Source organism: Cydia pomonella, chromosome 1, assembly GCF_033807575.1.
Source record: "Cydia pomonella isolate Wapato2018A chromosome 1, ilCydPomo1, whole genome shotgun sequence".
Lineage (NCBI taxonomy): Eukaryota > Metazoa > Arthropoda > Insecta > Lepidoptera > Tortricidae > Cydia > Cydia pomonella.
In genome coordinates, this window is record NC_084703.1 from 44404655 (window position 1) to 44430307 (window position 25653).

The window sequence follows — 25653 nt, forward strand, 5'->3', positions numbered from 1 at the left end:
AATAATAGCACTACCGTACAGAAATGACGCTTCCTACGAAATCGAAGTTTGACAACGATTCAGGGACGAATCATGCAGCCGACGCTCAAAAGACGCTAATGTGGGGTGGCCCTAAGCGTTCGCAACACGTTTTTTTGCAGATTGCAGCCTTAATATGCGATAAATAGCAAAACAATCCTTTTCTTTCTTGCGTTGTCCCGGAATTTTGCCACGGTTCATGGGAGCCATGGGTCCGCTTGACAACGAATCCCCAGAATTGGCGTAGACAGTTTTTACGAACGCGACTGCCATCTGACTTTCCAACCCAGAGGATAAACTAGGCCTTATTGGGATTAGTCCGGTTTCCCTACGATGTTGTCCTTCACCGAAAAGGGACTGGTAAATATCAAATGATATTTATTTCGTACATAAGTTTCGACCCGGGGTTTGAACCCGCGATCTGCGGATTTAAAGTCGCACGCTCTTACCGCTAGGCTACCAGCGCTCAATCCTTTTGCCTGCGTGAAATACCATCCTTATTCTGCGACAATGAAACTCCTGATTAATATAGAAATTATACTATACAGCAAGTCCACAACCGGTGGTCAAGTTGTATTACAGCTTAATCATTTGATTAGCGACCACGCCCGGGACCATTAGACGTGTTATCTCGTCAGAGGACAATAGAATGTCAGGCGCAATTAGACGGCGTAATTAACACACGCGACACGGTGTACGCCAGCGGGAAAGGGCATGAACATAAATTGTCTGATAATGATTTAATTAACCCTTTGAACGCCACACATATCGGCGCGTCATCGTGAAGTTAGTCGGAATACACGCAGATATTGGTGCATTGATATTGGGCTGTGGCAAAGCGCGTCAAATGGCTTCTTGGCGGTCAACGGGTTAAGGGGAGTTTATAAAAAATGGAGCTGGGAAGATCTAAGTACCACCCATACTAGCGTCTTTTGAGCGTTGGTGTCTAGTCAGCGCTATGGAAAATGGCGTCGTTGCGCAGTTGTGCCAACGTTGCGTCGAGCAGCAGGGCGTAGAGTCGCCGACGCTCAGGAGACGCTACCTTGAGGTGGCTCTAACTCATAAATACCTATAAGCGATACGTATGTTTTTTTTTACATATTTACCCTACACGCAACAATGGTATTTTATCTTACACCTTTAAACGAGCAATTCTTGTATATAAATTTATATATTTCGGGGATCTCGGAAAGGGTTCTAAGAATTTCGATGAAATTTGCTATATGGGGGTTTACCGGGACGAAAAAACCAGATATTTATCATATGTAGATCTGTTAAAAAAACTTTTAAACACCAATTTACTATTTCAATGTTTATAATATGGCTACATGCTATTAAATTAATATCATTAAAAATATAAATTTCCAGTTTGTAATAGTAGTAAAGCCAATTTATTTATTATCGATCATTTATATATTATCGTCAATTATTTACGTCAATATAATAATATAAGGGTATAATATAATGTTTTATGATAATTATTGTTTGGTTTTGTTTCTTTTATGATCATATAACAAAGACGAAACAAGAAGAGTGTTTGGTGTTGTAAATTCATTCAGTACCCCTAGTGTAAATTTTATCGACATCATAACGTGACGAACGCGTTTGCGTTAAGTCTCATTTTGTATAGGATTTTGAGTTTCCAAAACGTCCCGCTTGGCGCGCTCTTTCTAAATCCAATACAAAATGAGACTAAACGCAAACGCGTACGTCACGTTTCAAAATCGAATTTATTTACACTAGGGGTACAGATCATTAGGTACATATTAAATACAAGTATACATATTTAAAATTAAACAAAATATAAGTAATTAAGGATATCATCTGCCTTCTTGCATTGAAATATCGTGATAAATAAGCATCCATATAAAACTTTACTATCGAAAACATTATTAAAACTAATTAAAGAACTTGTAACATTAAAAATAAATGGTCATCTCATTAAAACGCTGTAAACACAGATAAATAACCGGCAGAGTCGGTTCGTGGATGAATTAGTACATGAAATAGATTGATATGTCCGGCGGAGAAGGTATTTCCATGAGTGATACGGTTGCGCTGGGCGCGAGGTACAAGAGACTAGCATGATAAATAGGTTGTCCGTATATAATTTCGATTGATTGGGTGGGAAAGAGCATGCATGTGCATGTGTGATACGGTTGCGCCGAGCGTAGGTCATAAGACACTAGCGGGCTGAAAAACTAAATCCGAGTATAGACATAGTTCCAGCCCAGTGATTTTCAAGGGTGTCCTTTATAATGAGAACAACCCTTTGTTGACTTTTGTCCACATTATTATCATATTTACTTCCAAACAGTTGGTGGTCTCTGTCAAAAAATATTATTGTGAATGGTCCATTTAGAGATGTACTATTTAAATGTTGTGTATAGACATGACACTCTTTCTTCATTTCGAATCTAAAATTCTCATCTCGGTATGTTTTATACATGTCTGTGTAATTCCACTGCCGCTGTCGAAAGAGCAACAGTGAGAACCATAAAACTACCTGTAATATACGAGTAACATGGGCAATTACAAAATTAATATTTAGTTTCATGTTAAGTAATATCTTATATTCTGAAAATAGCAGGAAATTATTTTAGTCCGATGCGCCTACGTCTTCACTGGCCGATCGACGAAGCAAGACCATTCCCACGCTAAGCGACGCTTCGTACAGTCACGTCTGAAAGTATCGATACGAAAAAAGTGCAAAAAATATGTTTACACTACCTTAATATAAGGGCAATAAAGTCGTGTATACATATTTTTGGCACTGTTTTCGTATCGATATTTTCAGACGTGACCGTACAGCGGTGTATAATAATAATAATAAATATTATAGGACTTTATTACACAAATTGACGAAGTCCCACAGTAAGAACAATAAGGCTTGTGTTGAGGGTACTTAGACAAGGATATATATAATATGTAAATATTTATAAATACTTAAATACATAGAAAACACCCATGACTCATTAACAAATATCCATGCTCATCACACGAATAAATGCCCTTACCAGGAATTGAACCCGGGACCATCTGCTTCATAGGCAGGGTCACTACCCACTAAGCCAGAGCGGTCATCAATGTGTATCCTCGTCCGCTGCCGCTCATAACTCACGTCATTGCGTTAGGGATTGTAGGCGCCCTTGATCGCGACTGAGCCATTAGTATTACGTGAATTATACGCGCGGTTCGACGAACCGGGAGCGAGGTGTGTCGAGAAATGCCACGGTGACCGTGCGCCGTGTGTGCTGGCACTTTCGCTCCCGCCCTGGGGACCTACCGCGAACCATTTTTTTTTCGTTCGCCTTTTCAGCACACTTGCTTGAAAAAGATCTTATTTTATGCATACCTGCATACTGAAGGACATTATTACCCAAATTTACTAAGTCCCACAGTAATAGTAAACTCAATAAGGCTTGTGTTGTGGGTACAGTCAGCATCAAAAGTAGCGGATCAAATAACGCTTCATAAGTATCTACCATTCCGTAACAGCTTAACAAAAAGTGGTGTCTTTATACAGAACAACTAAGACTGTAAAAGATATACCTTTGGACCCGAATTTTAGAAATTTATCTATAATTGGAAAAGTTATCCGGAATATACAGATACTTTTGGCGCGTTGTTTCATCCGCTACTTTTGATGCTGACTGTACTTAGACAACGATATGTTATATATATAAATATTTATAAATACTTAAATACATAGAAAACACCCATGACTCAGGAACAAATATCCGTGCTCATCGCACAAATAAATACCCTTACCAGTATTTGAACCCGGGACCATCGGTCTCAAAGGCAGGGTCACCACCCACTAGGCCAGACAGGTCGTCACTTTGTTTGACTCGTGATTTTCCATCTGGTTTTATTGTAATAAGCCCCTTAAGAGCAATTCCTAGCTGAGCAACTTTTCAAATCTCGAATTTTTGAAGCTATGTTTCTGTCGCGCTGCGGTGGGCGGGAGCCGGAGCTATCTAAGTGTGAGTGCGCGCACACAGACGCGAGACTCGTGCGCTCGCTCATTGCGCGCCGTTCCGTTGACATCGCCCGCGAGCCAGACGGAATTTATTCTGCGCTGCCCGACGCAAGTTGTTTTTGTTGTTACCACGTAATATTGTTTTTCATTTTTATATTATACTGTATCTATTACACCCTAATACCAAACACCGATAGGGTGTACCTGTACTAAATGTATTTTACACCTATGATGACGAAATAATAAATTATTGTTGATTGATTGATATTAATTACCATATAGGTAAAAACTGCAAAAAAGAATGATGTCTCAGCTTCGGTTGTCGTCGTACGGTCAAGTGCAAAAATATGTATCGAAAGAATCGTCTCATAAATATGGTACTACGCTCTTATTACACTGGAATAAGATGCTATGGGACATATTTTTGAGTAAGATGTGTACACCCATATTTTTACACTTGACTGTACCTATCCGTATCAGTAAGTTGGGAGTGATCATGGTGTGTTGTGAAATTTTGTAAGTAGGTATAAATATACCTATGGTTAAACTACAATCTATTTAACTTGTAGTACGATGGGGCTAAACTTGGGCCGCCTTATTGAAGAACGTTTCGCAATGACAATCTGGGTAAAGTATGTTGGGATAATGCCGGACAATTTTGGGACCAATTGAGAGAACTCGTGAAAAAATGTTTTTTCGAGATCTCAACACGTGACAGATTCTTGAAGTACGTAGCGAATCGTTAATTAATAACCGTTGATTCGGCCTGAATTTTGGTAATCTTCAATATAGAACGGTTTTAGTTTTATACCTGTGTAAAGATGAGACATACTTTTTTTTAGGGTAACGAGTGTTTTGCCATCAAGGGAGAACATTGGATGGTGAAAAAAAGTTGCTTCTAATGGAAAGAGAATAAGGTATCACAAAGAAATAGGTCCGGTGTCTACCCTTTTGTATCCGATCTTAACCCTGATACAAAAATTGATAAAATTGTGGCTCTCAAACTTTGATACCTATGTCATAAGTAAACAATGTGCTAAGAAACCTCTTATTGTACGGTTTACCCGAAGTAATAAAAAAAACCACTAAAATAATAGATACGTTGCGAAGTTTTGACAATTTAAGATTTCGTGAACTGTACAGGTTTAGGGAAAGTGTAAATGTATTGTTTATTGAATGGAATGTACTGGAAGATATTATGTACTTAAGTAGGAGGGACAAAAATCAAAATAAAAAATAATCGTGCCCAGTCATTTTTAATGAAGGTCGCCAAAAAAATAAGAATCAAACTTAGAAATCAAAAAGACTAAGTAGTTCTTTTAAAAGGTCAAGGTCACTGAGAGCCCATCTTGAAGTATGGAAAATAATTAAAATTGCGATTTTGTTGGTTTAATTTTGCAATTATGTATATATATATATATAGTTGCTATACAATCTTTTTTTTTTGTTAATATGTAAGGATCGTATGTAAAGAGTAAAGTAAATATATAGGAAAAGAGAGCCCTCTTGAAGCATTTTAAGGAAACTAATTTCGAAGCTCTATCTCTATTTTGTATCCGAAACTAGCAATGTATGTATGCGTGCACATCTACATATGCATCCGTATGTGTAGGTACTTTATTGCGAAAAATTGCTCATTTATTTTACTCGATTTTGTTATAAATTTCAACATGTATCATCATCCCTATACAATATAAATATTCTTTATTGCACACCTCAATAAAAGAAAACAATACAAAAGAAAATTTAAAACACATAAGCACAGGTAAACAACATGCGGTCTTATCGCTAAAAGGCAACCTTTGGGTTGCGGAAATTAAAAAAAATACATTGTCAGTAACCGTCGCGCTGGTAGTGGTACTGGATAAAAATAATGGTACGAAAGTGTGATCAAGAAAACAATAAATGTGATAATTAAGGTCAGTAGGTAAATTGAAGAAAATTTAAAGTTTGATAATCACTGCTGTTTTTTAAATAGGTAAAGATCTGATTGTTTCTGGTCCGATCTTTACCTGGAAGGGTCAAGATCGGATATCGGTCTACAGCAGTGCTAGGTCTGTTAACACAATTACAAAAACAAACACAGTTTCATCACAATACGCAAAATAATTTACAGAGCGAAGATCGGATAGAAGGAAGAATTCGCGAAATTTACCTTGCTCTCTGTAATTGCACATAGCACAAGCCCGACTCCCTGAGCGACGCGGGGACACTGACAGTCGAGGCGCAATGAAATGGCGTCTTACACAATGTTGCCAACATTAAAAAATAAAGCCAAATTAGGAGGGGAAATGAATGTCCTACGTTCTTCACCCGCATCCGGTATTTACCCAACATACCTTAATCGTTGAACCGCCGCATTTCAAAATGGCCCTTATTTTGATATCGGCTAGCCGTAATGTAATACGGCGGATTATACAATACGACTGCGATACTTATATATAAATCCCCTCGTCAATGTAATTTCATTAAATTTGCTATTTAGTGGCAAACATCAAAGTAGTTATCTTTTACTTGTGACGCACAAGTGTGAGCAATGTAAAATACTATATTTCTAAAAAAAATTGCCTACTACGTAATAAAAGAAAATGTAATTATTAAATTATAATACGAAAGGTGGTCAAATCGCAAAATGCTGTCGTTTTATTTAAAATAATGAAATAATTAGACCAGTTCCGAAAGTACCGGGAAATCCCGGTTCTTTAAAACAGTACCGGTTCTGCAATCCCTAATAAGGATGTTATGCCCATCACTATTCCTTCTGTGTACGTATATTTAGAAACTGTCTCCGCCTCCAATTCGTGCGATAAGGACAACTGCAGCTCGGACCGAAATTCACTCGCAAAAAACTCAAAAATCGAGGTTTCGCTCTCGACTGTTTCCTCCTCCAAAACGCAACTAATCATTATGAAATTTTGGAAATTTCAAGAGGAAGAAATAATCTATGCCGCTATGTTTTGATTTTTTTGATATTTTTTGTCATATTTGTATACTGTACCTTTTTTTACAGCCAATTCAATTTAGCCGTTTTTGCGATTTTCGAGGCGCTGTATCTTTCTTCAAAATAAAATAATCCAAAAAAACAAAACATAGCGGCACAGATATTGATGATATTGATCTTATTTGAAAAAATCACTGCTCTAGGTTAAAAATCCAGGGAGGAATCAGTCGAGAGCGTTTGTATGGAAAAATCGCAACTAGGAATTCCTCTTAAAAGAGCCCACTGATTACCAGTTCGCCGGACGATATCGGCCTGTCAGTTATTCGCAAAAGCTGACAATCGCGACCCCTTAAGACTCAATCGGTGCATAAATCTGCTTGTACTTAAAGCATATAAAATCATTCTTATTTGATAAATTCTTACAGTTACGAATTACATGCAAGTAAATAGGTACTTTATGTACCTACATACGTATTGATAATATGTTCACGTTCACTTATGCGTCAATTGCATTTAACTAACCTAGTTTATAGACTTTATAATATTTAATTGGTACTTAAGTGCATTTTACCGCAGCTTTTTATCGGAAATATTGTCCTTGTTAGATTTGAACGCGAAAGTTTAACTGTACGGTCGCCATCAGATATATCGGAGCCGCCAAGGTGCTCACAAATATCTGAACACGTCTCTATTGTCAATGCGTTAGAGTCCGTGTTTAGATATTTTGAACACCTCGGCCGCTTCGATATATCTGATGGCAACTGTAGGTATATTCCTCCTATCATGAATTTAAACTTTATTTCAAAGTGATAGGGTTCATTTTGCTTAATTTGTAAAGACCTTTCTGATTGTATTTGTAGCATTTAAACTGCGCAAACTGAGATATAATTAAGTAATGTACAGACCATTTTTTTTTGGCAATCCATCTAGGATTAATATGAAAGGGCTCTTAGTCCAGGGGTTCACAACCCTTTTTGCTTGTTAAATGATTTTCTCGTTATCAAATCATTAAAAAAAAAATATTTTATTTGGTAAGACAATCTGCTTCTGACATATAATCTTATACTTTTTTTTAATACCTACTGCAGCAAATATGAATTTAATGGCACCTAATGGATTTCCCTCTTCCGCGTATCTGGCATAAATAACAAATAACCGCCAGGAAACGGCCCTTAAATTAGTGATGTGATAGCTGAGGTAACCGTTATGAAATATGTTTATGAGGCATATAACGTTAATGACACCGTCGCTTATCGATACGTACGCGATGCTGTCATAGTACTTTTATGCCTGATTCACACTCAGCGCATTGGAGATATTTTAGTATCAATAAGTTGCAAAACTATTTATGTACGTTAATCGCACAAGCAGCTATGTGTAAAATAAACTTGTAATAAGAAGCTTTTTGTGAGTACCTTGTCGGCGTGATTTACCATGGTCACCTTTTCCCCATTATTAGCAATTATATGGTTAAGTACTTAGGATGCTGTCTTGTACAGAATTAGCGTTTTTTAAAGTTTTTTTTACCTTTACAATGTCACCTACATAATGGCGCGCGTTATATCACTCTTATGCTAAGAAATACCAACTGGAATAATAGGATTTAATGGGATTCGATCATTTTCCTGTGGATATTATCAATATATCTTCATAGTGTGACTCGTACTTAACACACACGATACTTATTTCCAGTTTTCGCCCGCGGGTCATGCGCTGACCCCCGCCGTTCTGCCAAGGCCCACCGCTCTGATTCATAACTATTATAAAACCAACATTTAATATTAATTGCTAATTTATACTCCAAATGTTGTCAATGCCACGGCCGAAGTACTGTTAATCACTGGTGACCCATAAAATTGGCTTGAATATATTGTGTAGGTTGTGTTACTGTATCGTGGGAACATTAGATCGCACACACTCGCGCAATTTTACCAAATCGGATTACATTTTACGAAAAAAGGAATCGCCTGCTTAGTATCATAAATCATGCTTTGTTTTGTTTTAGTGTTGGTGATGAGTAAATAAATGTTATAGGATAATCGAACACAATTATAAGTACGAAAATATTCCAATAAGTTTTATGACTATGTCTTTTTGCCAATGGATTGATTTTTCTAATCGAGTTCTTGTGCGTCGCGTTCTTTAAAGTGAGTAAAAAATCTTGACACGTTACTGCATGACACAGTACAATGTTTGTAGGTATACACCGTGGGCTCAAGTAACTCGACAGATTTTAAATGTATATTCTTGACCTCATTTAGAGACTAAAATGTCATACAAAATTTTCAAAAACGGTCTTGTTTTAGAGATTATGGTAATTCTTGTGAAAATTTGTTTCTGTAATAACTTAGTGAATAACGCTTGTTCGGCTGCGACGCTACCAGTATGTGACTTGGTATATCTAAATATACCTACTGACAGACATTACAATTTTAAACACGCAAAATTTATCTGTAAATAAAAAAACTTTACTTATTCGTTGTAATATTTTTTTGCCCCAAGATGTAAACAGAAAACACACAAACATCACAAAAATATTGTTGAATTTGACCAAAAGTCATACAACAATTTTTGCTCCTTATGACCTCAGGAATGCGTGGTTAAAATCTGTCGGGTTACTGGAGCCCACGGTGTATATATCACATTAAGTACATAAACGTGTCGTTTTAACGGTGTTTTATGTAAATTATCTAATACAAAAATACTATTTCGATTAACCAATTTACTACCCAATCATCCTGTAATTATACCAATTTTGTACCAAAATGCAGATCAGTTGGACAAATTGGGGTAGGTAATCGAACTTCAAGGGTTAGCATTGCATATTAATATAATATCTGTAAATCATACACGTATGTACATTGTATGCATATGTACAGTCAGCATCAAAAGTAGCGGATGAAACAACGCACCAAAAGTATCTGATATTCCGGATAACTTTTCCAAATATAGATAAATGTTTAAAATTCAAGTTCAAACGAATATTTTATACAGTTTTCATTGTTCTGCATATAGAAGCATCACTTATTGTTAAGCTGTTACAGAATGGTACATACTTTTGAAGCGTTGTTTGATCCGCTACATTTGATGCTGACTGTACATACACCGCAAATATCTGTAAATCATATTGATCGCTTTGACTTTCATGGCAAGGACATATATGATTTGGGTTAGGTATTATCTTCTCCTGTTTAGGATATCTGTCATTCAGTTACGGTATTTTTAATTTGAAGATAAACTATCAAACAAGTATTCACCGAGTTTTCCGTTACATTTGATTGGCATGGAGAGATCACTGTCATTCTTAATATTCATCCGTCGAAGATGCGTTCGAAACTAGTTGAAACTTGTTTCGTATTCCATGGGAATAAGATAAATACTTGAATACGTTTCCAAATGGTGATACGGTGGATATTCTATGATGTTGACAGTGATTTTGACGGCGGGTCGCGGGGTTAATCGCAAGGGATTCAATCTCGCCTGACATTACGAGTGCTTGTGGTTTTTAACGTTTTGTAATGTTGCTGATTCGCTCCGGTCTCACCAGACACCAGTGCAGGTGGTTATTACGTGCAAATGGTATGTCTCCGTCTGGTTTGGTGTGAGAAAATAACGTGAGAAAACTTGCAAATCTGAAAAAAAAAAGTTATATCATTTTATTTAATCCAAATCGTACCTGACACGACAAAAAAACCAAAAATCGTGTCAAAAATAAAAGCTCTAGCGCAGAAGTTCCCAAACAGAATCTTTCAAAAGCATTGCGTACTAATAAAGCACAAGTTTACTTGATTTCCATTACCGAAAAATTTTAATCAATCAATCATCGTTTATTGCACCATGGTAAAAATACAAACGTTGTTACAAAATACAGTCTCTCATGGACCCTAGAAGGGCATAGCAAATATTTCCTTAAACTAAGTGTTATTAAAATAACTTTGTACGGGATATACTTATTAACTATAATTATATCTGATCAATACTAAGTTATTTAACAAATTTATCATTGAGAAAATCTGTAACTGAATAATAAGCTTTTTCTGCAAGGAACGATTTCAACTTATTCGCGTATGTTGTGTCCCTTTCCTCTGCCTTTATATACTTAATTCAGAGAAATTTTACGGCTGCATAATGAGCGCTTTTTCGGTATATTTTTAGGCGCGGGTAGTTCAAGTTTGTATTTTTGTCTTTTATTTGGCAGCTCTCTGAACAAATGCATATTTTTTTGCCTAATTCTAAAATGTAATGACTTGGTAGAGTGAGTATGCCGTGTTTAATAAAATAGGGTTTTCAGGTATCTCGATTTTGTTAAATCATGTCGTATTGCTTTTTACTTATTGGGGCACGACACAAAAATGGTTTACCATCCCTGCTCAGCCTTCACGTCGTCGTGTCTATTTGTACTTTTATTATTTTTTAGATCCATAACTTTTTTCACTCGATGTATTTCTTTGCCCTTAAAAACTAAAGGTTCATAATCCAACGGTCAGTCCAATATCGTCCGGCGAACTGGTAATCAGTGGACCCCTATATATATAGGTCTCATCATCATGACCTAATGTGGCATTTGAAGAGTCACGCATCTGCCGTTATGATCGAATTTGCGATACTAACAGAACCTTCAAGAAAAATCTTATAACGACTTTTCATATAAATTTACGCCATTTTAATAATAAAACAGTAGCACGTGTACACTGTACAGTCGTAACGAATGAACGCCAAAAGTATCTGCTACCCTGGAAAGTGGCGCGGACGACGGATTTTACCGGTACTGGCACCCGCGTGCGTGCGCCCGCCCTGTGCACCCGCGCCAGCTAGCGGACGTCCTGATCCGCTTCTTTTGATGCTGCCTGTACCAGACTCCACTCTGCAAATTTACAATACGCAGTCCTTATTGCAAACACATAAGGTTCACCAATGATTAACAGTGTCGCTTCTAATGTACAATTACAATTATGCCTACAAGAGATTTAATTGAGATTTATAATATAAGCCTAACATCGTGTAAATTGATAAAATCTGCCGTAACCCATAAATTGCACGGTAAGGTGCTGTGAGAGGATCCGACTTGCGTTACTGATCAATCGAAGGTCTAGAACGTACTAATTGCAGTGTTCAGTGGCATATGTTTGTGTTTAAGTTAACACAGGGTTAATCGATAAAGGGCACTAAAGTAGCACAATAAAGCTGATTAAGGGCTACATAGCAGATGTCTTCAAGCTATCACAAATCGCTGTAATTGAGTTATTGTTACTTCATATAGAGTAGCCATACCTACCAAACAATGAAAGTATCGCAATCGCAATCTGTAGGCGAAGGGAGGGAGGCGAAGAGTTTTGGTCTCGACGAGATTTACGCCCCGCTTCCACGCAAACTTCTTTATATAACAACATTCATGAACCTGAAATAAATAAATAAATATTTGGGGACAATCTTACACAGATCGACCTAGCCCCAAACTAAACAAAACTTGTACTATAATATAAATAGAGATAGCTTAACTTGTTCTTAGGAAGCAAGAGGGCTTACAGTTTACTTACAGTGTTAATTCCTTTGTAAGGCCCTGGAAAACGAGTAGTGAAATTGCCCTAATTACAAAATAATACGTATATTATCTTCAATATATTCTCCTTCGGCTTTGATACACAAACGCAAACATTTGTTAAATGATCAACACATTCTTCCTTGCCGTATCCGGCGACTCCATCAACAATTCTTATCCGGATTTTGAAATGCCCTAATGTGGCTCGCAAAAACAAACCCTGTCTTGAAGTTGGCCAGTCAAGTTGATGTCTGATTCTGCAAAATGTTCATCAATATGCACCGGAAAAATCATATATGCATGCAGAGTGAATCATTGTTGTACCATTAGCATGTTGTGATAGAAATGTCGAAACGTTATAGGGTTAACGGATATTGCGACTGCACGATTTTGTACGACAACTGTATTTGCCAGGTCTTTGATGTTTTATACAGTATTTGTGCGAGCTTAAATTACCATTCAGCTGGTTATGTTTACGATACATAATTTAATTAATTAAGGTGCTTGGAAAAACTTCGAAAGCGCGATCACCTTTAAAATGGCCCGCTCTTTCGAAATTATCCCAATGCATCACGTCATGCTCTGCAGCAACCCCACATTGCGTTTTGGCATATATTATTAAAGGAGGATTTAGACGACCGTCCCGCGTCCTGGCATTGTGGGTAGTGACCTATGAAGCCGATGGTCCCGAGTTCAAATCCTGGTAAGGGCATTTATTTGTGTGATGAGCACGGATATTTGTTCCTGAGTCTTGGGTGTTTTCTATGTATTTACGTATTATCGTTGTCTGAGTACCCACAATACAAGCCTTCTTTCGCTTACTGTGGGACTAAGTTAATTTGTGTAGTAATGCCCTATAATATTTATTTATAAAAAAAAAGTACACGTTTCGTACTCAATTTGTACTTACTTGAAACATTTTGTATCTCTATAGTTTGGGAGTACAAGCCAAATGAAGTTGGAGTTGCTGTAGAGCATCTCTCTAGCATCCCCCACTGCGAATGATGTCATAATGAAATACAAATATGATGAAATAAATATCAAGATCGAATGCAGTTTACCTATAGTTTCTTCTGCCTTTTATATTTATTTTAGTTAACCATGAGAAACTACGGTTTATAAAAATTCTTGTGTGCGAAATTATTTTTGAATCCTTGCCTGCGAAAGTCATTGTCACTAAATTTTCTGTTACCGGGAACGAGTAATACTAAAACTATGCTTATCTGTATATTTGTTTTGTTCACAGACGATCGGGCACGTGTCCGGCGGGCACATCAACCCCGCGGTTACCTTGGGGCTGCTTGCGGCCGGCGAGGTCAAGATTATCAAGGCGCTGTTCTACATCGTGGTACAGTGCCTAGGAGCCGTGGCTGGCGCTGCCTTCATCAGGGTAAGTATCCGTCTCTGTCTTGCGTATCAAACCCGCGGTGAACTTGGGGCTGCCTGTGGCTGGCGAGGTCAAGGTCATCAAGGCGCTGCTCTACATCGTGGTGCAGTGCCTGAGTGCCGTAGCTGGCGCTACCTTCATCAGGGTAAGTATCCGACTCTGTCTAGCATATCAACCCGCGGTGAACTTAGGGCTGCTTACAGCCAGCGAGGTCAAGGTCATCAAGGCGCTGCGCGCAAATACATATCTATATCTTAGGTAGTCAAGTATACCGTCACACTGACTAGTAACGCAACGAGTGAGCATAAGGGTGGCCAAGAGAACGCGATGGCTTTTCTATCGTGCCAGATAAAACAGCAGCGGGCTTAAAGATCATGCTACTTCATCATGCATCGCCGGCGGATGGAAGTTTAATGTACCTTGTTAGCGTTGTTGCCCTATCCCGCTTATCAGCAAGATAGCAAAAAGCACTAGCGTAATTAATGGGAATAAAGCGGGCAAAATGCGAATTTGGTCGCGATATTATTATAGTCCCCATTTGGCTTTTTTTACATAGAACATAAAACGTACTTTTTCACATTTTACTTCGTCGTGGTCCTCGACACCTGATATCGAATAATGTGAAGAAGCTTTGTACCTAGCCTAGTACCTACCCACACACACCTACCTTAAAACTGATTCCCTTTCGCATACACATGTGTCGTTTGCCCTGACACTGGCATAAAGGTGGTACATAAAGGAATCGTAGCGGCCTTCACGAGATGCGTCTTGTTAGCGGTGACAGCTCAAAGGCGTTATTAAGTGATCTTATTGAGAACATGCACACACCTGACAGTTTTGAGAAACGATTAACGTGCAGATTAGGAGGAAAAGCTGTTAGTACTAATCATAGCTTAAACTGCATTTTTTGTGTAAAAGATGACCGTTATTGATTTTTTTAAGTAACCTTCGGTCTAGCTGCGTTGTCTTTCAAGCTATACCCAACACACTAAGGGGTTATTAAAATAATAATCATAACCTAAATCTATGTCTTATAACTAAATTAGCCCCAAAAAACCTCTATTGTTCATGTTCATGGCGTTCCATTTAGCAACTATTGGATAATCTAAACTGTCAATAACAGTCTTCAGAAGGCTGTTGGGGCTGACTCTAACACGGCGCATCAGGGAGGCCACTCCCTTGCGCATTATGGCTTGAAAGCCATCTACGCGGGCTTCAGCAAACACCCCCGACGCACTGCAAAATCAAAGCAACCTTAACAACAAACTTTGAAACCGTTATTATCTTATTATACTGAATGCGTAAGTCATGTACGTATAAAAAGACTGACAAAATACCCTAAAAAGAGTTATTTAGACGGTGCAAGAACTCGCATGCGATGTTCATTACATTGCGGTATTTAATCGGTCGGCTGAATGGGATGTGCCGTCAATAATCCGCAATGCAACTACAATTCTCTGCGAGCACGCCCGCACTCAAAATGAGCCCTAAGGGACTATTGCAGAAAACACAATTGACGGATTTATCACTTTGCAGTGAACTATGAAAAAATTTGCGAACATTTTAACGGTGACAGACCGTAATTATGCCGCTTTTCTCCTCAACCTTCATCCTTTTCATTCGTCTTGTTCAGCGCGTTCAAGAGTTCTATGCATCGAAACACATGCAAACAAACTGACAACCGGGGTCGTAAACCTTCTATTCACACTGAATGCGTCATTGAACTTCGATATTGCTCGACAGAATGATTATGCGCTAAACGCTTGTTCGAAAGATCGATATCGTGATAATCGCTTGTTCGACAAATCGATTTCTCGATTTTGATTTCAGTCTTTAGTACAAACGTTCGTCGCGGAGCCGTTTATCGCAATAGCGCATCGTCGCACGACGCACGTATGTAAATCGAAGTTCAAAGACGCACACATTCACACTTGTATGATCGTATCTTTATCCTTATTTACTCCAATAAGAATAATTAGAGTGACAGAGAAAGATACCCGCAATTTGCGAAATTCAGTGTTCGCGGTTGGCCCTCAGTTTCGTTTGCAGATAGCATAGTCGTCGTTGATAGCTTTGCTATCCCTGCGCATGAGTCACTGGACAACATTAACTAGGCCATGTCTTCCAAGAGTCTCGAAAAACTGAGTCGAGTTCCTCTAGTCGTAATATGTATAGACATAAGTAGCTCGAGTATCTAAAGCGCGCGGTTGTCAAATGCGACGCGTTGGCCGCGCACCCATTTTTAATCAGATAATTCAATTACCGTATATTTACGCGGTAAACGCAGCGATAAGCGAGTTGTCATTTTCCCTACACCGCATGCAACACCTATCTAACTATCTGTCTATCGCATAAAACAACCGCGCTTTACCAAGTCTTGAAATTACTTGTATAGGTACCAGTACCACATCAGGTTATAGGTATCGAAGGCACATATTTTTTTCCTGGGTGTTTAACTTTACTAATTAGGTAACTAAGTTAAAGTAGGAAACTACAGATCCCTTTTCAACTGAACGTTGCAAATCTTCAATGCTTCTCGTTCACCTTCAGAATGACGAGTACACGACCGATCGATTAATTAGCAATCAATAATATTTGCGAGCGACCTTAAGATATAGTTCGAGACTGCACGGATTTCCCGCGTGCGTGGACAAGTTACATCGAAGGCGGTTCTCATACTCTGACGTAGACTTTATGGTTCATACACATTTTATAGTATGGTTAAATCGTTCGCGTCTTTCCCGTAGACATAGCAAAGTTAAGGTAATCTTAAGCTAATTTTTACGCTACACAGAATATATTTTTTTAGTGCTTCAGACTCAAATAATAAAAATGAGCTACATATGTGAGTCGTTAACTTTATGATATTGTCCGCAGTAGTGATATTTTTCTAAAATGTGTTTTACCTATATAATTTTATTAATCATAATTTTAAACTTAGAATTAATAGTCCCGCCCGGACATTTATGTCACGCAAAATAGGCGCCAGTCGTCGAGTTGCGGAAAATCGCCCGTACTACAATAGTCCCGCCCGGACTTTTTTACAAGTCTATTATTAACATTTCGATTCGATTGGCATTAAATTCACTTCAGAGTCTCACGCTTCGGTGAGACGTATTAGGTACTTGATAATAATATGTAGGACTGTTACTAAATAGGTATCTTAAACTTCATCAACATTAGGCAATGTTGGGCCTAATATTCCCAAAGTTGAGAAAACAGCAGGTTCATATTTTACAACTGTCCATGTGGCACGTGGATGTGCTCCGGGAGCTATATAGCTCGGCAACAATGCAAGTCCGGCTTCACAAACTCAGCAACCCAATATCCATCAAAAGGGGAGTGCGTCAAGGGGATACCATTTCACCCAAGCTTTTTACGGCGGTACTAGAAGACGTGATAAAAACGCTTGCATGGGACAGAACTGGTATCAATATCCATGGTGTCTTCTTGTCGCATCTCAGATTTGCCGATGACATTGTATTGTTCGCCGAGACCCTGGAAGAGCTTCAAGTCATGGTTGAAAGCCTTTACCATGCTTCTTTGAAGATTGGTCTTAAGATGAATATGTCCAAGACTAAAGTTATGACGAACATCTCTAGTGAATCGATTCCAACTATTATGGTTGGGAACGAAGTACTGGAGGTGGTCGAGCAATACGTGTATCTTGGACATATTCTATCTTTTGACAAAACACACCAACGGAAGGAGATCTCCAGGAGGATCCAGCTGGGTTGGGCGGCATTCAATAAACTGGCGGACATCCTCAAACCCGTTAACATTCCACAATGCCTGAAAACTCGCCTCTTTAACCAATGTGTCCTGCCCACCATGACCTACGGTGCCGAGACATGGACGCTCACTAAGGAGACTGTGCATAAAATTCGAGTGGCACAGAGAGCCATGGAGCGCGCCATGCTCGGCATCAAACTTCAAGACCGAGTGAGGAATGTCGAGATCCGACGTCGCACCAAGGTGCAAGACGTCGGACACGTCATTACCAAATTAAAATGGAGCTGGGCGGGACATGTTGCCAGGCAAAGTGATGACAGGTGGGCCAAAATGCTAACGGAATGGTGGCCGCTTACAGACGAAAGGAGTGCCTGGCGTCCGTTGGCTCGTTGGGTGGACGACATTCGGAAGACTGCGGGTCACTTCTGGATGAGATTGGCTCGGGACCGGGATAAGTGGCGTACTAGAAGAGAGGCCTATGCTCAGCAGTGGGCGATAAAAGGCTGATGATGATGATGATGATGAACTGTCCATTAATTCATATTAGTTGAAATTGAATGCATTTTATCACATTATTTGAAATTAAATATACTAGGAGTGCACTCGCGATTCGCCATAGATAGAAATACAGCTACTTAGTCGGCAAAGGATTTAAAACCGCATGTGATTTATTGCAAGGTCTGTGGAGCCCTTAACGGATAGATTTAACTCACCATAGAGATTTAAATAAACTGTATCTGTGGTAAGCCGTAATCTTTCTTGTCTGATATCAAATACCTACATTATGTTTATTTTATTTCGTTTTTATCTTGCGTAGTATTTGAAAAACGTAAATTAAAAAAAATATTAATGAATGTGTAAACCGAGCACTTTCATTTGATACCCAACTCGATCATACTTTCTTACAAATAAGATGACCAGAATAGCAAGACCCCTCACAAATAGCTTTTTGGCCTTCTAGGCTCTTCTAGCTCCGTAACTACTTAATCTAACCTGTTCATAATTTAATGACTAAAATATAATGCCCTCAACTACGCGTTTACTCCATTTCGTTCGAAAAGGAATTTTTGGCATAGTAGGCAATGTTAGGCAACTTTATGGTATCTACATTCATACATACATTGGGTTGGGTATAAGGGCTTTGGGTATAAGGTAGCAAATATTATATATTACGAGTATAAAACTTCTAGGCGCTATAGACACAACCCCACATGGCCTTTATATCGGTGTTGGCTGAACGTTAATTGCATTGACCATTAATTGCAGTTTACGGTTCAATTTGTAATGGGTGGGTGGGTATTTATAAAGATTCTTAGCGTAAAAAAAATAACACAAAAGTCAAACCAATCAGACGTATTTTCTATTCAATCGTGATGTTTACAATTTTTTTTTTCAACAGTTGGCAGTCCCTGATATTGAAGTAAAGAGTGATGCTTTCGGCATGACGCTGCCCGGGAAAAACATCACCGACGGACAGGTAAGTTGCATTTATACATTACTTAAAGTCATGTAGAACAAGAGAAACAGTATGAGGAGTCCCTACATTTTATGGCTCCTCTATACGATGGCCCAGCGTAGGCCAGTCCAAGGGATGCATTTATGCGGTAGAGGGAGCAAGTATTATTGCTATCTCATTCCACCGCATAGCTGCGTCCCTTAGACTGGCCTACGCTGGGCCATCGTGTGGAGGAGCCCTTATCTCAATGTTTCTCTTATCCCCATCAAACCTTATATTTATATTTTTACGAGCTTTTATCTAAAGACAAGTAGCCTGAAGTCCATATTTCATCCTGACGACTGGTAATCAAAGTTTTTCAGTTTAGAGCAATCTCTACCGGGTAACTATAATTAACCATAGTGATATGTCTCTGTTTGGGACTTCGTCAGTAAACTGTCCGCCTTAGTAATTCCATACTAAATTTCAACTCCTATCGCGGTCTCCGAAATAAATGTATAATTATGTTCTAGATAATAAACAATTTGTGTTACAAATTATCATCAAAATCCGTTTGCGCACGATGGAGGAATAAACATCCGACCATATTTTCTGTTCCACAGGCAGTGCTCATTGAGGCCCTGATCACTTTCGTGCTTGTGTTGGTGGTCAACGGAGTGTGCGACAGCCGCCGCAATGATGTCAAGGGCTCGGCGCCCCTCGCCATCGGCCTCAGCATCACCGCCTGCCACGCTGCCTGCGTAAGTTACAGCCTGACCATGCTAGACTAATCAACTCCCCACCGGCCCAGCTACGCCTGCCACGCTGCCTGCGTAAGTTACAGCCTGACCATGCTAGACTAATCAACTCCCCACCGGCCCAGCTACGCCTGCCACGCTGCCTGCGTAAGTTACAGCCTGACCATGCTAGACTAATCAACTCCCCACCGGCCCAGCTACGCCTGCCACGCTGCCTGCGTAAGTAACAGCCTGACCAGCTGCCCGAGCTAAACTAATCAGTCCGTTACCGGCCCAGCAAGGCCCGTCACGCTGTCTAAGTATCCTATAGACTGACCTTGCGGGCACTGGCACTCAACAGAGTGTACGACAGCCGCCACAATGACGTGAAGGCGCCTGTGGCCGTCGGTCTGATCATCACTGACTACCACTCTGCCTGCGGAAGTGTCCTAAAGACTGATTGATTAGTGACCACACTTAATGATGAATTAGGTAAACAAAATAGCTTTAACCCTTATTATGCCTCAATAATAATACATTTTAAACACCTTTCTATACAAGACCATGAAGTAGAGATAACTGTAAATGGTTTTGTTTATAAATTGTTTATTTTTGTACAGATCCCGTTCACTGGCTCCAGCATGAACCCAGCGCGCTCTTTCGGACCCGCTCTCGTCATGGGCTACTGGGCTAGCCACTGGGTAAGTAACTATCTTAATCAGTGTTGGCCTTAGGGGGTGGCGAGGAGGGCAGTCGCCTGGGGCCTCGCAGAGCAGAATTTACAAGGACCACCCGAGGCCTCGCGAAGGCCGCTACTGATCATAAAAACAAAATGCCTTTTTACCCTGTGCGTAGACAGCCGTCCAATTGGGGTCTGGATAGAGACATTACCGACTAGTGACCGACACATTTTTCTCTACGCGCGCGAGTCTTGTGCATAAAAGAGGAGATGCATGTAGTTAATTGCTGATTTCCGACGTTTTTTTGCTTTTCACACTGCAGGCTAGAACTTTCTCTAGCGACAGAATACTCCTGCACTTCTCAGCAAAGAATAACCAGTGTTAAGAGTTAAAATTATGAATATCATCTCAAAAAATCCTGATTGAAATCCGCACCCATTTAATTTTATCTATACGATTTATTCCTCACTGATTAATAATCTATTGATAAAATTTGTGTCCGTAATAAATATACTCTGGCACACCTACTTCGTCAGGTGCCAAATTTAAAAACTACTTATATACGTGAAGGGTTGGCTTCTTGGCCTCTCCCGTAGAAAATGTGAATTTCGCGCCTTTTTCTACTAAAAAAGTAATTGTGTTTGAGTTCTTCGTAAATGGTTAAACTTCTGACCATTGCCACTAGGAAAAAACCTAGTTAACAACTATTACCATTTCTCGCAACTATAACCATAAATAAAAAAATAGCGTTCCATAACGTTGTTACATAACTCACTGGGATTTCACTTTCTCCGGTATTGTCCGATAGCTTTGTTCCGTACGTCTGCTAAAATAGTGCCTATGTCTGTTCAGGCAAGGGTGAATTAACTGTCGGCTTAAGTACCCTATTGTTGCGTCTCGGGATTAAAAATGATCAGTTGGACGATAGGTATTGAAGATAAGTCTATTCTGTGCACATGGGATGAACTGGTAGGAAGTTCATATGAAATAATCTCTGTTAAGATATTTATATGAGTATACAGTCGTACATTGTGTATGATAACGATTTCCATGGTGAATAACTATATATTTATGCCCTAATTATTTAATATTCGTTGATTATCATATTTAGAAACATTCGAGTAAAATTCATTTGTACTTTACATAGCACCTTGGGGTCTTTAGGACTTAGTAATAATAGGCAAGGTATTTTAGGACTATAACAAAAAAGAGCAATCGTAATAATTGTACCCATGCACCTAAAGTTGTACCTCCTTAACTTTTGTGTTAGAATTGGAACAATATGAATTTTTTCTCGTATTGGGATCGAAAGATTCTGAGAGGAAATAATATAAATTATATAGTATATAGTATAAATTATATGCGAAGTAACTGCCATGCCTACCCCTCTAAGAAACATGTATGATGATATTTTTGATTTTTTATTCCAGGTGTACTGGGTGGGCCCCATCACCGGCGGAGTCATCGCCGGCCTGGTCTACAGATACGTCTTCCGCATCGGCAAGACCGGCGAATCCGGCTCCTACGACTTTTAATCTTATCCCCAAGCAATAGAGCCTGGTTTCCAAGAACAGACCTTCCTCGTCTCGAAAACATGCGTGTTTATTTGAAAAGATTATATCTGACGTCTTAAGCAAAGGTCGTATGTCACGATACGAATTATTAGCTTAGCTTTAGATATAGTTTTATCTTACGAGCACGCGTGGTATAGCGTAAAAGTACAAAGGTGCTACTCGAATAGATCTGTGTTCAAATCTTCGTACATTGAATGGTGTTCGAAAATAGCAAACAACAGTTTTTTTTTTAATTGTATTGAATATGTACTTTACATAGTACGTAGGGATTTACGATGAATTGAGTAACGCGTTTGTATTTTTAGTGTATGTAGATAGTGTAAGATCATTGAACATTCATTATTGCCATTTTGTTTTTTATTCCAAAGTCTATTTTAAACATATCAATGGGGTTATACATATTTATGTAAATGGCTATCAGCCTATCACTTTTCAGATTCCAAAGTAATTCTTTGGAAAACTTTGTGCTTCTCTCGATTATTAAGTTGCACCTTTTTATCGTAAAGGCTACGAAAACCAAATAGTTAACCATAATCATTTTAGCTTTCATGTTTATTACTATAACTTGGACGTTACTATAATCCTACGCTTCTTTTATGTTCCCACGCCGGTGTAAGACAACTAAGTTGATTAATGTAACTGCAAAAAAACGGTACTGTTCGTCGCGTGAGGATACATTTGTGCCATACGCCACTTATACCACGCCATACGCCACTGGTTTACGAAAAAAAGCATGTAACATCACACTGCGACGAAATATCAGAAGCTCGAAAACAATATAAAATGTAATCACAGTCCATATCCTGGTAGATTGAAGTCTAGTGAAACTATCTATGATTCATTCATAAAAACTAAATAAATGACAACACTTTATAACTGTTAGCATATTTTCTGTTATTTTAGCAATCATTAAAAAATAATTTTCCTCAAGAATGGATATGGCACAAACGTATTCTGAGGTAAGATTTGTAAAAACACTTAACGCCACTTGCACCATCCCACTTACCCGGAGTTAACCGGTTAAAACGTTAACCCGGTGTCCAACCTTTACTGGTAACCATAAACCATGGTAACTCCAGGTTTAACCGGTTAATCCCGGGTGAGTGGGATGGTGCAAGTGGCGATTAATGTACATCTATAGCTCGTACAGATATCACGTACAGAATATACATACTATCCTCGACAGCGGTGTGGGGCCACATTATCAGATGACGGTATGGTGCAATCGGTGCTTCTTCTAACTTTACACTAAGTTAGGAATTAAGTTATTTAAGACTATTTATATTATATGAAATAGTTTAAGGTACAAAATTAAATTTATACTCGAACAGTGGTATTGTGAATCATAATACTGCGCAACGTTGATTTGTTAGCGGAACAATTTGTCAAAGTATAAATAAATACATCTATTAAACTAATCTGTTTTATTTTATGTACCTAACTAATCCAAAATGTCCCATATTTATAGGAAGGACGCTAAGCACGACGTATTTCGTACACTGACCTGCCTATCTCTTATCTTTACGCACGTGCGTGATCATAGTTCTGTTCCGCCCATGATGCCAGCGGGACACTGTGCGAGCGGGACAGTATAATTATAAGTCGCGATAGAGATAGGAACGAAACGAACAATGTACGAGAAAATCAAACATCAATCAATGTACGAAATTTCGTCGTGCCAAGCCTTTCTTTATCAGCTTTGAACTTTGACCACAATCTGTCATAATTTGGCATTAATTGGCAGAAGTATATTCCATTAAACAGTAATATTGGTCACATTTATGGAACTGATTCATTACTTTGACAGAGTATTAATAATCGTAGTTTTAATAACCGTTCTTATCGCTGTAACATGTCGATTGTCGGCACAACTCACGACGCCGTAAAGGCTTCAATTTCTTAGCAAGTCGGCATTTTAAGGGTTAATTACGCTCACGCGTTATTGACTAAGGGTCGTATTGCACTCTCAGTGAGACACAAATACAAATTTGATCAAAAATTTTACAGATGGAATACCACCCCTTCCGCGTTGCAAAGTTGGTAGCCGAGCGTTAGGCGTAGGATTTTCAAACAGTAGGGCATCTAAGGACGTAGTTTCGCTAAAACACAAATAGGATCCCATCATCCACCAATTTTGTATTATTTACGCGTGACACACACACATTGACAGTTATCTCTACGGCCTCATCCACCAATCTGCCGTCAGTCGAATTGAAACTTCAGTGCATAAATTGTTCGAGAACAAAATTAAATGCATGCGTGGTCGAATGTTGCAAAAATTATACCGATCGAAAGAAGCCTAAGAACAGCACTGCAAGGATCAGAATATGCATACGATACAGTCCTAGAGATCTTGGCCGCGAAGCCGTAGCGATCGAAACACAACTGTAACTGTCGACGACGACTGAGTGATAGAGGGACACAAAGCGTTTCGTCGTTGAAGCGATATCGTTTGTCACCTTGCCTAGGCCGGCTGGTCTATGTGTATCGCAGTGTCAGTGTGTGAACCGCCGAAAACCCCTTCAGCTGTACCCGTTATGTAAAGGTTCGCGAGAATGCCGCCCACGCACCAGTAAACGTTCAATGCACCCTGACATCTCAACGTGCATGTACAGTTGGACATAATTACTTTGAAGGAAGTAAAAATCGATCTCTTGCGCAGCAACAGTAGAACGACGATGCGCAGATTTACTTAATATAGCCTTTAATAACATGACATTACGCGACAAGGCAAGCGTCTTTGCGAATGACACGATATGTAGGAAACACTACTTGCCTACATTTATTAGCACTTTAAAAAGTGCAAAATAAACACAAGTGGAAACAGCCGGCCTAGTCGAAATGATAATCGCTATGACAACGAAACGCCTTGTTTCTCTATCACTCTTTCATATTAGTGCGACAGTGATAGTTGCGTTTCGATCGCTACGGAGCGTAAACGATTTGCATATGCTCTATGCTGGCAGGCACGAAGAAACTCCTTTTATTGCTCTGGTTTAAAAACGAGACGCCTATGGACGGATCGTTGTATACCCATAACCAATGGCGTTAATTGTAAAAATTAAAGACGATGATATTATCCTAGACTGTACAAGCGACTGTAATGAAACAAAAAAATCACGATAGACAGCTGACTAAGCAAATAAAAGGTACACAAACAATGATGGTACACAAAAAGCGGAGTTCAATGGACGACGATCCTATTCAGAGTATATAAATTAATCATACGTGTAACAATGTAAGATTGAGGCACAATACTGACGGGCTAAAGAAAAAAAATGCATTCGATTATGTGAGCGTTTCTTAAAAAAGAAGCCACATTAATTTTGTACTTTTTCAAAAATTTTGTGTTTTTACTACTCAGAATCTCGAGCTCTTTCGATCCTAATGGGATAAAAAAATTACCCAGGGTTTTTTCTTATTGTGTTACCATTTCCCCATATATTTGTGTATGGCGGCGACAAAAAGGAATGTTTGAAAAATGTATGGAAATTTTGGGACACTCATCCTATAAGGATGAAAAGGGCTCGCGATCCTGACTAGAAATAACTAAGAGTGGCAAAAAATGTCCCAAAAAAGTGGCAAAAAAAAGAAACGCTCATCTAACCTAATGGATCTATAGTGTAGA

At 39.0% G+C, this 25653-nt stretch overlaps 1 protein-coding gene across 6 annotated transcripts in view; it reads left to right on the plus strand.

Moving 5' to 3' along the window:
- LOC133524885 (aquaporin AQPAe.a) overlaps positions 1 to 23439 on the plus strand; it is a 128141-nt gene extending 104702 nt beyond the window's left edge. For all 6 annotated transcript variants that reach the window (XM_061861034.1, XM_061861049.1, XM_061861068.1 and 3 more), the window contains 5 exons: positions 13727 to 13870; positions 18999 to 19076; positions 19658 to 19795; positions 20392 to 20472; positions 21882 to 23439. In XM_061861034.1, coding sequence (XP_061717018.1) covers positions 13727 to 13870; positions 18999 to 19076; positions 19658 to 19795; positions 20392 to 20472; positions 21882 to 21986 — 546 coding nt within the window. In that variant the 3' untranslated portion in view covers positions 21987 to 23439. The remainder of the gene's footprint in view (positions 1 to 13726; positions 13871 to 18998; positions 19077 to 19657; positions 19796 to 20391; positions 20473 to 21881) is intronic.
- The last annotated feature ends 2214 nt before the right edge of the window (positions 23440 to 25653 follow it).